This window comes from Leptosomus discolor, chromosome 2 (assembly GCF_034619465.1).
Source record: "Leptosomus discolor isolate bLepDis1 chromosome 2, bLepDis1.hap2, whole genome shotgun sequence".
Lineage (NCBI taxonomy): Eukaryota > Metazoa > Chordata > Aves > Leptosomiformes > Leptosomidae > Leptosomus > Leptosomus discolor.
The window spans coordinates 77,112,631-77,126,203 of NC_141392.1; the positions used below are offsets into that span (position 1 = coordinate 77,112,631).

At 38.6% G+C, this 13,573-nt stretch overlaps 1 protein-coding gene across 1 annotated transcript in view; it reads right to left on the minus strand.

The window, feature by feature from the left end:
* The window catches only part of AFG1L (AFG1 like ATPase), a 67,414-nt gene that overhangs the window by 53,304 nt on the left and 537 nt on the right, over positions 1-13,573 (minus strand). Inside the window, exon 2 of the mRNA XM_086461312.1 lies at positions 5,943-6,166. Within this exon, the coding sequence (XP_086317438.1) occupies positions 5,943-6,166 (224 nt within the window). The remainder of the gene's footprint in view (positions 1-5,942; positions 6,167-13,573) is intronic.

Genomic DNA, 13,573 nt, shown 5'->3' on the forward strand with positions numbered 1-13,573 from the left:
GCTTATTTCAAGTCATTAGTACAGCAACTCAACAACTCTTAAGATGTCCCAATTGGTATTATTTTGAAAAGCCAGAGATCTGAAACGTCTATACAAACTGTTACAGCCCTGAACTTCCATTCAGAGGATCTCAAAATATCTCAACATACAAGGCCATGCTTTCATTAAGTTGAAGATCAAAGTCCTTGTTCAAATTTGAGTAATTTTGAAAAAACAGAACCCTACTTGGTTTGCAGCAACTAGTCGTTCTTTCCCCTCAAAGTCACTCTAAACTGGTGCCCCAAAAAACCTACATCATAAAAAAACAGTTTTGTTATCATAAAGGAAGTGGCTGCCATTGTATTTCCCCCCCCCTGCCCCTCCAGACTACTGATTTTGGAAAGCTTTGGCCTGTTACATATCCTCCTGGACAAACATTTAAATGTGTCTATTGTATTGGATATAAATATTTGTTCCTTAATCCTACTTTTATCATATTTTTAGTGAACAAAACTATTTAGAAAAAATTGATGAAGAACAAAACTAAAAACAAAGCAGACCACTGTTGTAATGGTTCAGAAGTGAAGAAGTTTCTATTTCTGGAACAAATTATTTTAGAAGAGGCTTCTACAAGTCTGTCAAGAAGAAATCAGGCAATAAAATAAGGAATATCAGACTACAGAAGAGGCTGATAGAGAGATACTTCTCTCTCTCTTCCCCCTTTTCTTCACTGCAACCTCTCAAACACATTCTATTCAATGACAGAGCCAGGAAAAATGAGCATGCTTGAAATGCTAAGCACCACTATTTTTTATTTCTAAAATGCTGCCAGTAGATTCTTTTCAACGCAGGAGATCTCATGCTTGTCCTGGTTTGGCTGGGACAGAATCCCAGCCCAGCCATGCCGGGCAGGCCATTACCAGCTTCATGTTGGCCAGGGCAGCTGACCCGAGTTAGCTGCAGGAGCAGCCCACACCGTAATGTCATGGTGATCATAAAGGGGGAAGGTTTCCTGAGGAGAGAGGGCTCCTGTGGGGTTCCTGCTGACGTTCCTCCTGCTCCTCCTCTGGCTGCTCCCCAGTCGATTATGACAATGGGATGTTCGTTTTGCTAAGTATAGCTCTGTATCAATCTCTGTTGGTATTGGTGGTGTTTCATTAAACCTGTTTCCCTTCTACCCACAGGTCTGCTCTCCTTTTTCCCCGATTCCCCTCCCTGGCTGGTGAGGGGTAGTCGGGTGATGGAGCAACTGTTATAGCTTAGCCTCAGGCATAGGCTAAACTTAGACAATGCTAAAAGTAGGTTAGTCAAGCTGCTCGAAACCTGAAAAAGCAAAAAGTCAATCTACAAACTACTACATTTAACTTATTAAACTGTCTGACTTATTTCCAAAAAGTCCTTAAGTAATTTAAAATAAATCAATTTCTTTCATTTACATCTATTAAAACCTATTAAGCACCAAACACTAAGCAAAACCAATGCCAATTGTTTTACCATAAAAACAAGTGAACATCTATAGCATGAGGTTTATCTTTTACTTCCTAGCGTGTTCAAAGTTACAAAGTACCAGGCCTTTATGGGAGGACAGTGCCAATGACCTATTCATGAATACAGACTTACCTATGCCCTATGTCATTAGTACTTCCTGGAGACGCCTTCTGCTAGTTACACGAATACTTCCAGTGGTAAGCCTAAACAAACCCTATTCAACCCAGGCCAATTCCAGACAGCAGTACTCACCACCTCTTCCTGGCACGAGAAGTCTTAGTTCTACTCTTCAAAACTCAACCAAGTCTGCAACAGCATCCCTACCCTGAAAGTCCACCACAGAAAAACATATTTTGCTTACTTAGAAAACTCCTTGACAGATGCAGACATAAACAAGTATATAATGCTACTGTCTACAACTGGTACAGTGCCTGATGGCTATGATTTTACTAACTACCTATTCACAGCTGTGACTTATTGTGGGGAAAACCTTCATTAAGGATGTTGATTACAGCTTTGCTGAAGCAAAACCTGGCCTGCACTAGAATTTAAACCATACTTTATTTGGCTTCATTTTATCTCAAAAGGAGCTCTGTCTGAACTGCCAAATAACCTCCTCAAAAACAGCAGAAGAGAAATGAAGTTGTTGTGGTTTCTCCGTCATGAATCATGATTTGATTTAATTAGAGCTAGCAGACTTCAACAGATTTACACAAAACTCACCGTTCGCCTTTTCTGGAGCTTTGATGTATGGCATGGTGCTATAGTGCTCAACCTGGTTACCAATCTTAAGATTTCCACAGACATATCAAGCTCTAGAAGAAAAACCTCAAACTGCAACAACACTTACCCCAATAGCAAGTAGTTCTACAGTATTAGTTCCCCAGCATCAGCAAGCCATGCAATAATTTTTAAAAGGGGGTTTAAAATTAAAGCATGGAATTGAAGCAACATTAAATGAAAGAGGGCTGCTTCAAAGGAACTAGTGAAAACCACATTTTCAACCTAAAAAATGGCATTTGACTTTTTTCTTTTAAGAAAGTGTCAGTCAGGCTGGCTTTACTGCGATTAGCTCTGTTATAAAGGGACAAAGTAGCATCACAATTTCCTAAATAGAATAAGATTAGTATTTGTTCTCTGCAATAGAGACTTTCTTCCCTATTCATGCTTCCCAATCAAAGAAACAGTAAATAACAAACCCACATAATGCTCGATCTACAAAGCCATTAAAGACACCTGCTCTAACAACCATAATGATTCAGGGCACTCAGTTAACACAAGTCAGCTCTCAAAACTATTCTCAAAGGCAGCGCTTTTAGAACAGAATATTCAAATGTCCAAAACAGTTTACCAGAAAAGATCAAAATGCTCTAGTCAACTGATACTCAGGTTTGACAGTAAGACCAACGCCTTACTTTTGTCAAAACATTTTTTTCTAAAGAATGAAAATTAATAGAAGTCTGGCAGTATGTCCAAATGATAATGCAGGAGTAAGCCAGATAACTGGCTTCTTTTTGATCGACTTCCTCTTTTACAGTCCAGGTACAGTGTCTAAAGACAATTTTGAGATAGAAAAATTAAAATATTATGAGCCCAACACCAAAGCTTAAAAGAAGCACAGACAAGAAAAAAAAAAAAAAACAAACCACCAAACTTTTCACATCGAGCATCCTCAAGATACAAACCTCTGGCCTGCCAGATTACACTTGCAGTAGTTTGGCAAGCTGAATCCAGCTTGATCTCCTTACACTTAAGCAAAACCAGTTCTCATTCAGGCACATGGCCATATTGCTTTGGATACCAAACATAAGCAATAACCATCTTTGAAAGAGGAAATTTCTATTTTTTCTTTGGTACTGGCCCAAATTGAATCAGGAGGGCTGGTTTAGACTCAAGATTTAGCCTACAAAGGCATCAAGACAACACAGATCCACAGGCACACACATCCACATATGATATATATAGATATATAGATATATGTGTTTTGAAATACCACAAACATACAGTTTTCAGACTATATCTTGCATTTTTACACTGGTTTTATGTTTTTAATAATTTTAAGTAAAGAAATCCCAAAACCAAAAAGGTAAGTAATGCAATGAGCTGACCCACCAGCCAGAGTAGGCAAAAATACACCCCAAACCATTGTTCAGCTCCAATTCCCATATCAGAGTTAGAACCATTGAATGATTTAGGTTGGCAGGAACTTCAGGGAATCCTGCAGCCAAATCCCCTGTTTAAAGCTGGGTCATAAAGTATCTCAAGTTGGAAGGGACCCATGAGGATGATAAAGTCAACTGCATCCAGAACAGAATTTCAAAGACACGCTCACGACCCTCTAGGAGCAGTCTTGCCTTAGCACTTCGCTTCCTGTATTTCACCACACCCATGTTTTTCCTTCCCGAGTGCCTGACTTGTGCTCCATGGAATTATTTCCCATTCAGGTTTCTTCTCACTGTATCTCAATAAAAAAAAAAAAAAACAACAAAACCAACTCCTTCCTAGGTATTTAGTCTGCTTCTTTTCATCTGGAGACAGGAAGACATTTATGGCATTTACAGTCAAGCAAATGATTAGCAAAGACATCATCTCCAGCTACATATATGAGTTTAAAGCATTCAAGGAATGGTGGAGGCAGTCTGATAGGAAAGCCTGCGTCCCAGTACCCTGCACCCTGCTACACCTGCTACACTCGCCCAGCTGAAACAGCACATTTACAGGTACAACAGAGGCCATTTACAGACAATACTTGTTTTCACACCAACATTCTACGTTTTTCTCTACGTTTTTCATGCCTCAAAACTAATGTACATCCCAAAAGCTTAACAGTAGTAACTTGTCATTGGGTGCCTCAAGGGCAGAGGACATCACATCATTTAGAGGCACTTGAGCCCCGCACGCTTTGGCTCCCCTGATCTCATGCTACACCACTAAATTTGCTTGCCATGCAAACAAAATACAGTATTTGTGCTAACAGAAGTTTGGGTTGTAACAGGGAGTATGTGGTTAGGTAACAAGTTCAACAGAGTTAGATATTTAGATTTACGCCCTTATGAGGTGAGGTGTGTTGCATAACAGATGCCGTGAAAGGCTGACATGGAGATTCATTAGCAAGGTCTGCAGCTGATGGCATACATCGACCATAAATGTGGAAGTTAACTTCTGACGAAAAATAAAAACAAAAGTGGTGCAAGAGAAAAAGAAAAAGTCTTAACACTCAGAGGCTGGCTGGGAAGAGCAGTGACAGCCTCCAGACAACCTCCTCTTTGGGGTAGGGAGGCATGTCTCCAGTGCAGGCAGGGAAAGTAAAGATGATGATGGCAATGAATATTTTGCCACGCTTTTTTCCCCAGCACTATACTTTTATAATCAGACTCAGTCCAACACCCTATTCTTCTTGTTTTTCTCACCATGTTTATGACTATTTGTGCTGACTGGAGTATGTTAATCAGGTGCAAACGAAGCATATTCACTGGTTGTCCAGCTTCTGTGCACATCTATGATTGCTTAATATTTACCAAGTAATTAAATATCTTATCTACTTTGCTGGGCTCTATGTTTGGTTTTCTGGGATATAAACTCAAATGTACAAAACAAGAGGCAAGGAAAGCTGAGGAGGGATTCCCACACCAGTTCTAGTTGCTTCCCACGAGAACCTGCCAAAACAACGCTATCGAGATTTGCAGGTGCAAGGCCACAAGAGCAACAATCTGAGACTAACCACATGAGAACAAGACATGAAAAATACTGCCACAGATTGTTACAGGACAAGTTACAGAGCTGCAACAGCAGGCTATTAGCATTACTAATGCTAAGGCATTATGTTTGCTAAGGCATTGTGAAGCAGAGATATGTCTGAATTTTTGCTAATACTTTGAAAAGGAGCTGTAATGCCCTCAAAAGCACAACTGGGGTGCAGATCACACCTCTGCCTTCTTCCCTTACCTCAGCTGGAGACTAACAATGCTGGAAAGAATGGACATTTTTCAAAAAGTCATGTCTGATCTATAATATAATGTTTTGCAAAGCTTAATTATTTAGCTCTGATTACTTGGACTCTGCTGGCTGATTTTACTTATATTCATGGATGATCTGTTAAAACACAAACCGTCAACGTTCAGTATATGTAACCCAAACACACACATGTTATACCAGTGCTTGAGAGTTAAAACCTGGTCTAGGCTCCTCTCTCCTATACCCAAATGACATTTTGGGAAAGGCAGACAGTGGACACAACCGAAACCATCAGATATTCTTACAGAAGTATTTCAATAATATTTAACGTGGTTGCTTCTAGACTGCCACTGGAATTTTACAAACCAAAAAAGAAAGAACAGAGATCCAAACGCAATGATCTATCTGTAAAGACCCAGCTGCAAAAATAAGACTCATGTTAATGACAAACTTACATTTCTAAGCACATTCTTAGAAGCAAATATAAATGCAAAAAAATATTTTATCATTACAAACCTCACCTTTGAGAGAAGATTTTTTGAACTGTTGCTGTAGCCTTTAAGGCTCTCGTGCAACTTCTGCAGGTGCTGCACAACTCTTCTTTGTTGATCATCATTCCTCAGCTCTTCTTGCTTAATCAGAAAGTCATAATGTTCTAAAGGTCCACTGCAAACCAGTAAGGCTCTGGCATTAGCATCTGTAGGAGTACCAGTGACTGTCTTCTCATCTGCCCGAGCTGTATACGCTGTAAAATGAAAAGTAGATTATTAATAGAGAAGTTTTGAAAAGCATCCTCTTATATTCATAAACAAATTTTCTTAACAGTTTACGCAAAGACAGATATACATTGCTTACCTATACAACCACTAGAGTACGTTACCCTGTTGTTTCTCATTAAATCAACTTCTAACTTTAGTGATAAACACCTTTAGTTTTATGTTTTAACATTTATTTTTATTATTAACAAACACACACACTAAAAAGCCCAGCTGGAGAGTTGGTAAGATTTGGATCAGCTGTTGTAAGGGAAGTTTGGACTTTTTTTTTTCCCCTCCAAACGGTGCAAAACCCTTTAAAAAATCCATTAAAGTGCATTTCTCTGAATAGATGAATCCTTTGGAGAAAGATGGACTGAACTAGACAGAAAGAATGTAAAAGCCAGATAACAGGAGACCAAAACAAGAGTTTTGTAAGCAAGTTTAAAGAGTCAAAGACCACAGTAAGCAAGGCAATAGCTGTGAAGCCTGCCTTGCTGGCATCACCTTCTGCCTAGAAGAGACAAGGCTACGACCAAGCAGGAATTCCATTTAAATAATATATTAAAAAAAAAAAAAACAAAAAACAAACCAAAAGTCAGAATTGCCAGTCATAAAATGCAATATAGCTAGGAAAGAAAGAACATAAAGATTACAAAGAAGGCTTGCTAAATTGGTAAGATCAGAAATCTAACAATGGAATATATTGAAAAGGTGTTTAATATCCTCTTTGCTTGCATTGTCATTTAAAAGGCTAAGTATAATCATGTGTGACACCATCTGTAGCAACGATAAAAAAATCCAGTATCATAAAAAAAAAACAAAAACAAAACAGTATCATAGTTAGATATTTCAAACATTGTGGGATCTAAGGAAATTCATCTCTAAATGCTTTAGGTAAGTTTCTCAAGCAACACAAGGGCCACCAACAGCTTTCTTTGAGGCCTCATTGAAGGCACATGAGGTTCCAAAACCCTAGGAAAACGAAACAGTATTTGCCTTTAAAAAGGAGAAAAAGGCAGATCCAGAAATTCATAGGTCTGTCAACACAACTTCAAAACACTTAAAAATAGCGGAACAAGTACAAGCAGGTGGTTTTGGCGTTCTTTTTTTCTTTTTTAAATACATAATCTAACAAGATAACAACGTAACAAATAAAAGGCAACATCAGCTCCTTGGGAACAGCCTGAGGTCAACAAGTTTCTTTCTCTGACCGGGTAACATGCTTGGTGCATAGAGCAAAAACATCTCAATTGCAGTAACAGTTTTGTCACTGGGTCATGTAGCATTCTCATACATAAAGCAGAAAAGTAAGATGCAAATTAAATTACTTTTGAGCAAGTACAAAACAGCTAGAAAAACATAAATGTAATGAATAATTACTATGGTTAAGCCAGGTGTATATTTGCAGTAGAGTTTCAGAGAGGGCTCAGAATCTCAGCCTGGTGCGATCCAGAAATTTCCATTCATGACCTGTATATGACAAAATAAAGTACACGGACTTGGAACACACAGGTAATGGCAAGTCAGGAGGGGGCTGCACACACCCTGGAAGGCAAAGCAATTCTGACAAACTGCATAAAAAAATCTAATGCAAATCGGATGCAATTCAGCAGGGAAAAAGTATGGTGCTCAGGGGAAGGAAATAACTGAAGAGATGGGAAATGACCAGCTAAAGAAAAGCTCTGCACAAGAGGATCCAAGGGCTACACTGAGTCACAAACCGACAGCGAGACACCATCATAACACTATTAGAGGAAAAAATAAAATAAAATTAAAAACCCCACGAGTACTCCAATGTATATATATGAGGGGTAATATAAGCACACATGAAAAAACACTGTTCAATTCAATACCGACATAGTCTGCCTTGGAACACACTTTTCAATTTTCACATCATATTTCATGAGAGGAATAAACTAAATAGGAGAGTAAAAGATGATTTAAAGGACTATTTGTTAAACCATGGGTCACAACCCACAGAGATGTTGTAAGAGGCACAAGAAGAGTTTTAAATTGTTATAAGAAACATAAAATTAATATGGTTATAAAAGACAACGATAAAGCTGAACAATCAGATCAAATTATGTTTATTTATGGCAAGTAACACCTTAGTTTCTCCAGAGCAAGACAGTTACTGTTTACATCTGCAATCAATAATCACACCAAATTCTCCTGCCCTGAAGGAATTGAGTTACTGCTATGAAATAAAGTAATTAGCTCACCACTATCTAAAGAGATCACGTAAATAGTTGTTTTGAACTCTGTTATTGCAAAAACTTGAGTAAAACCTTTAGAGAAGACTAAAGAAAAGCACATCACTGTATCCAGACACACACAGCGTACTGAGAAAAGGAAATAAACTGTATTTATACAGTTAGATTAATAACTGTACTTAAGGCAGTGAAATCAATTAATAGCCTAGAAGTTGTAAAACTTTCATTGATGGGCAGTGAACTTTAAAAGTAAGTTTGACAAAAATCTGTCAGGAACAGGTCAGCAATATCTGACTCGCCTCCAAAGGGCACAGATGAACTCTCAAAGTTTTTTCATCTTGTTTTCAACCATTCCATTCCCACATAAAGTCAACCTCCGTCCTGTGACATGTACCTCTAAACTATCTGTGCCTTCAGAAAGCATAGAGCTTGATGGCTCCAAAAGCTCCAATATGAGGGACAGCCAGTGCCCCACTATATCTATAAAGCCACCAGTTCCTACTGCTTACCACAAGATTGGAAGAAAAAAAAAAAAGAAAAAAGCTGATTTAGGAATAAGAAAGAATTTGCAGTTCATGACCTTCCTGGCCATGGACAAAGCACACCAGTAGGACTGTTCAGAAGTGTGATTTTTGTCTCACATTACACATACTTACAGCAAACCATCCTGGGAGTGGAAGAAAATACTTCGTCATTAACAGATGACAGAGATGGACAGTATGCACAAGTAATGACAGAGGGTGTCATGGGACAAATTACTCACTGTTCTCCTAAAAATAATATTGAACACTGGGATTTAAATACGATGGGGGTACACTATAATACACTACCATGAGACACTCAGTAACTGCTAAGTGATAAACTTGTAGCTGCAGAACAAAGGTACATGCTCTCAAAAAGTGTGCAGGGGTTTTAGAGGTAAGTCAACACAAGACAGCTTTTCAAGTGATAAACTATACTAAGAGACAGAAGAAAATGTGGGTCTTCCATTCGAACCCGCATTTTGCAGGATACATTGCAAAATCATTTAAGCAATTATACTTCTATAGTAATCTATTCCCAAACTGATAAAGAAAAGGAAACTTTAGAAATTTTAATACATAGCAGAGAAATACCAGGCAATTACCTTCCATAATTTTACGTCAAGGAAACTACTGTTAGAATAGGAATGCCCTATGATTTAGCACATTAATCGTAGCCCTACAGCCACCATCTCCATATGCAGAGTGCAGGACAGTGTTAGATGTCACCACATTTAGCCTGACTTTCCCTGCTTCTTTAAGAGTTGCCACCAAGCTGCAAGCTTTTATTAAATTCCTGTTCCTAAAACATAAGTATTTAAGTGTAATTTCACTTTATTTCAAGCCATAAAATTAGCTGCTTTGATTTGCCTTTCTGCTTGCCTATCCAAGGATCACAGACCAAGCTGCAGTGAAGATCTACAGTGACACATGCGAAAAACTCCTGCCTTGGAGTAATCCAAGGGGGAAAACACACCAAAGCCAAAAAAAACTTACTAATGTGTGAACGCCTAATGAAAACGCCAATCTGAAATTACAAAAATTTCCTTTAAAGTGGGGAACTTAAGGCACCTTCTGTAAACCGGCATTAATTTACCACTGCAAAGATAAGTGCCTATATAAAAATGTAAGAAGAAAAAGTGTTCTTAACTCCAGCGACCTTCTGCTCTGGAAAAGAGCAGCAAATTGAAAAACTAATCAGTATGTCGTCAAGTTTTCCTACTGCCACTTAGAACTGATGTCTGAGATGACACAGGAAAAAGGCATGCGAGTTTCAATGACACCGCTTATGAAAGCAACAGTCACAGCTGAGGCAGGCACTAGAGTTACTTATGTAAGAAGACAATCTGAAAGGGAAGCTAGGTTGTGGCATATCAAAAACTGATCTTGACAGCAGCCAGGAGGTTGAGAGCACAGAAGGGTAACACAGACAAACACCACTCATGCTGGTAGTAATTTTTTTCCTAGTAGTTGGATTTCATTATGTAAGGTTTTGCATTGCAATGTCTAAAATCTGTGAGAAGACAATTCCCTTGACAAAAATCCTAGCAGGTCCTTGTCTCCATTGTATTTCAGGGCCTAGGAGAAAAACTTGGGCTTCCCTGACATGAATTTCATCTTTGTCATCTTTCCACGACTGCAGAAACCGACATCTTTGAACTTGTTAATCTGTAAGTATTCCAGTAATGCAAAAAGATTTCATGTGAACTTAAATGATTGTTCCCTTTCGAGAGAGAAAAAGTACTGTAGTTCCACAGATTAATTCAAATTTGATCTGCAAGATCTCTTGCTGCCCTCGAACTAAACATCTTTTAAACACATGATTAGAATTGTAGCCCTTTTATAGGATGAAAACGAAAAACCCTGACAGATAAATAACATCCAGCTAAAGAAGCAAATATCAAACAAAAGGAACTGAACTCCTGTTATTGCAAAAGGTAAGTCATGTTTCAGATCACAACATTCTCCTGAGTACAGGATCACTCACATACAGTACATGTGAAAATGCATATTATTAATTCCAGAAACAAAAACTTCAGGGGACTAATGATAAAAAGAATATCACCTTTAATACTTGTGCTGTATGCCTGCTTCAAACCACTCCCTCATGGGAATGATCAGAAATAGTTTTCAGGCATGGAGATGAAGGCTAGAAGACAACATTGACCTTTCTAAGCATAAGGAAAGTTAACTTTATGTAATTATCCCTGAAGTATACTCAAGAATTGTGTTTGATTACACCATATTTTGCAGAAAAATATATTCTGAAGACATAAGAAATGGAGAATTAACCATTTCCTATGACACTCTGCTGTAATGGTTAATCACTGTTATCATCTTAAAGACAAAAAAATATTTCCAACTAATAGTTGTTTGAGAACTGCATCTAAACCAAACTCATGGAGGTTACAACTGCACCAAAGTTAACGATCCCAAAATCACCCAACTGCCACCTTTGCCAACAGTCACAATCAAGAAGCTGGAACAGCTTCTGCTAAACCAGCATTAAGGCAACGTGCAGGAATCACATCTGGTTCATTACTGCTCTGCAGACAGACTTGTGCCTTGAGAGCTTTTCAGGGGGTGGGGTGCGGCAGTGCTAACAGAAAGCAACTTTTATAAACAGTCCTGTTTTCAACAATCAAAGCTGGAGTTCACAATATTAGTTTGGATCACAACAAATCCAAACTGCTTCAAAATCCCAAAGCCTTCACGTAAAGCTGCTAAAATTGCCTATGAAACACAGCTGCCATGACAGAAGAAGAGGATTTCGAAGTTAGAGGGCACTTTTATCAACAGGCAGATGGTGTTATCAGAGACCTCACTAAACTCATAATTACGCTGGTAACAGAACTGCTGCAAAATCTTTCCTTCTTAGATGATACCAGTGATGAGGAAGAGCAACTGTATAGTCTTGTAGCTCCAAAGGTTATTTTCCTGCAGAGGAACGGCAGTGAAGTTAGCAAAAGATCAGAAAAGACAGTATTTTTTTGCATGCTAGTATCTGTCTCTTTTTTACTAAATATACGTGCAAGTTTTGCAGAATCAGTCTCAAACAGGTAAACTGCCCCACATTGTACAAGGATTTGGATGAGTTAAGCACATGCATTGAAGTTAAGCACATGCATAAACCTGCAGAAGACTTGGCATGCAAGCTTCCCAGGAAAGAGGACATGTGCTGGTTATAAAGCAGAAAATACATTTACAGTCCTATAACAATACCTAACAATTGCTCCTTTCAAAACATTTTACAATGCTTAAAGAGAAGAACGGGAGAGAAGGCCATCTGAAAAAATTATTTACTTTCAATGCTCAATAAAATGCTTACAAAAGCAAAACCCAACCAACCATACCAGTGGGGTGAGGGGAAGAGGCTAAGTTAACTGCACAAACTGAAAATATTAGGCCAATATCACATAAAACAAATGAAAAATAAATTTAAAAACAAACAAACAAAAAACCCCAAAAAACCCCAAACCCCAAACCCACACCTGCTGAAAGGAGCAGTTCGAATCAGAAAAGGCAGTTTGCAGCTAAGACACAAGAAGAAGGAGTTTAACTGTCCTCCCATCTTTGTCTCATTATATGACCTTAGATGAATCATTGAACTCCTATTTAGCCTTCTCGCAGTCCCTTCATTCAGGCAGTATATAAGCTTCTAGGAAACAAGTTGAAACTACAGTTCTGCTTTTTGCATATATGCCTGTGACATTATTGTGAAATAAGATTACTTGTTCAATTTCCATGGACACCCTATTTAACAATCTGACCTACAGACGAAAGTAGAAAAAGACAGAAAAGTTTATCAGTGAAATTGCAGCTTTACACAAATACTACTTGTAAAGTCTTTTCATTAAGGAAAAGGTACAAAAGCGTGGAAAGCAAATCACAAACCCAAATAAAATACTATAAACCAGCCATGATAAAAACAAGATTATAAATCAACACAATGACGGCTGCCCACCCCTGCAGATGTCCTCAAATAACATCTGTAAGGACTACCTTCCCTTTAACAGAGAAGCTGAAGAACTATGCCTAAAGCCACTGGATCTGCTCTGACAACTTTTTTTAAACAGTAATATCTTGGTTGTAAAAAATAGTCTACATAGATTTAGTGTTAGACCAGTATCAAATAAAATACATACAACTATAGTACTAACTGTAGTGCTTGTCTGTTTTCCTTAGGATGTATAAATACTGTACAACCACAACATAGCGTGTGTACATTAGGTCTATCAATCCTCCTAGATCTGCCGACTGACTTTCAGACCTCTGGGACCCACCTGATGTCAAATGAATTCTCACACTTCGGTCAGACCGGTAGAGGACAAATAGCGCTTACTGAAGAAAAAAAGACCTCTGCTTCTAACCTAAGCTTCAAGTTAACAAAACCTAGTTCCCCATAAACCTGTGTATTGTACTGACTTTTAGATTAAGGCTGCCGGATACAGCTTGGCTGTTATCACACATCGGGCGATCCTTAAGGGGAAGAAGTCCCTAAGACCCTCCAAGGCACAGCAAAAGCTTTGGCAGACACCGGCACATTCGCCGCCCGTCCAGCTCCCGGTGCAGCCGCAATGGAATGCGTTTAACGAGGCAGCGCGCTGAAGCCCTATTTCCTAGAGGAAAGTGGCACCGTTAACTCGGGAAGTCACGGGGA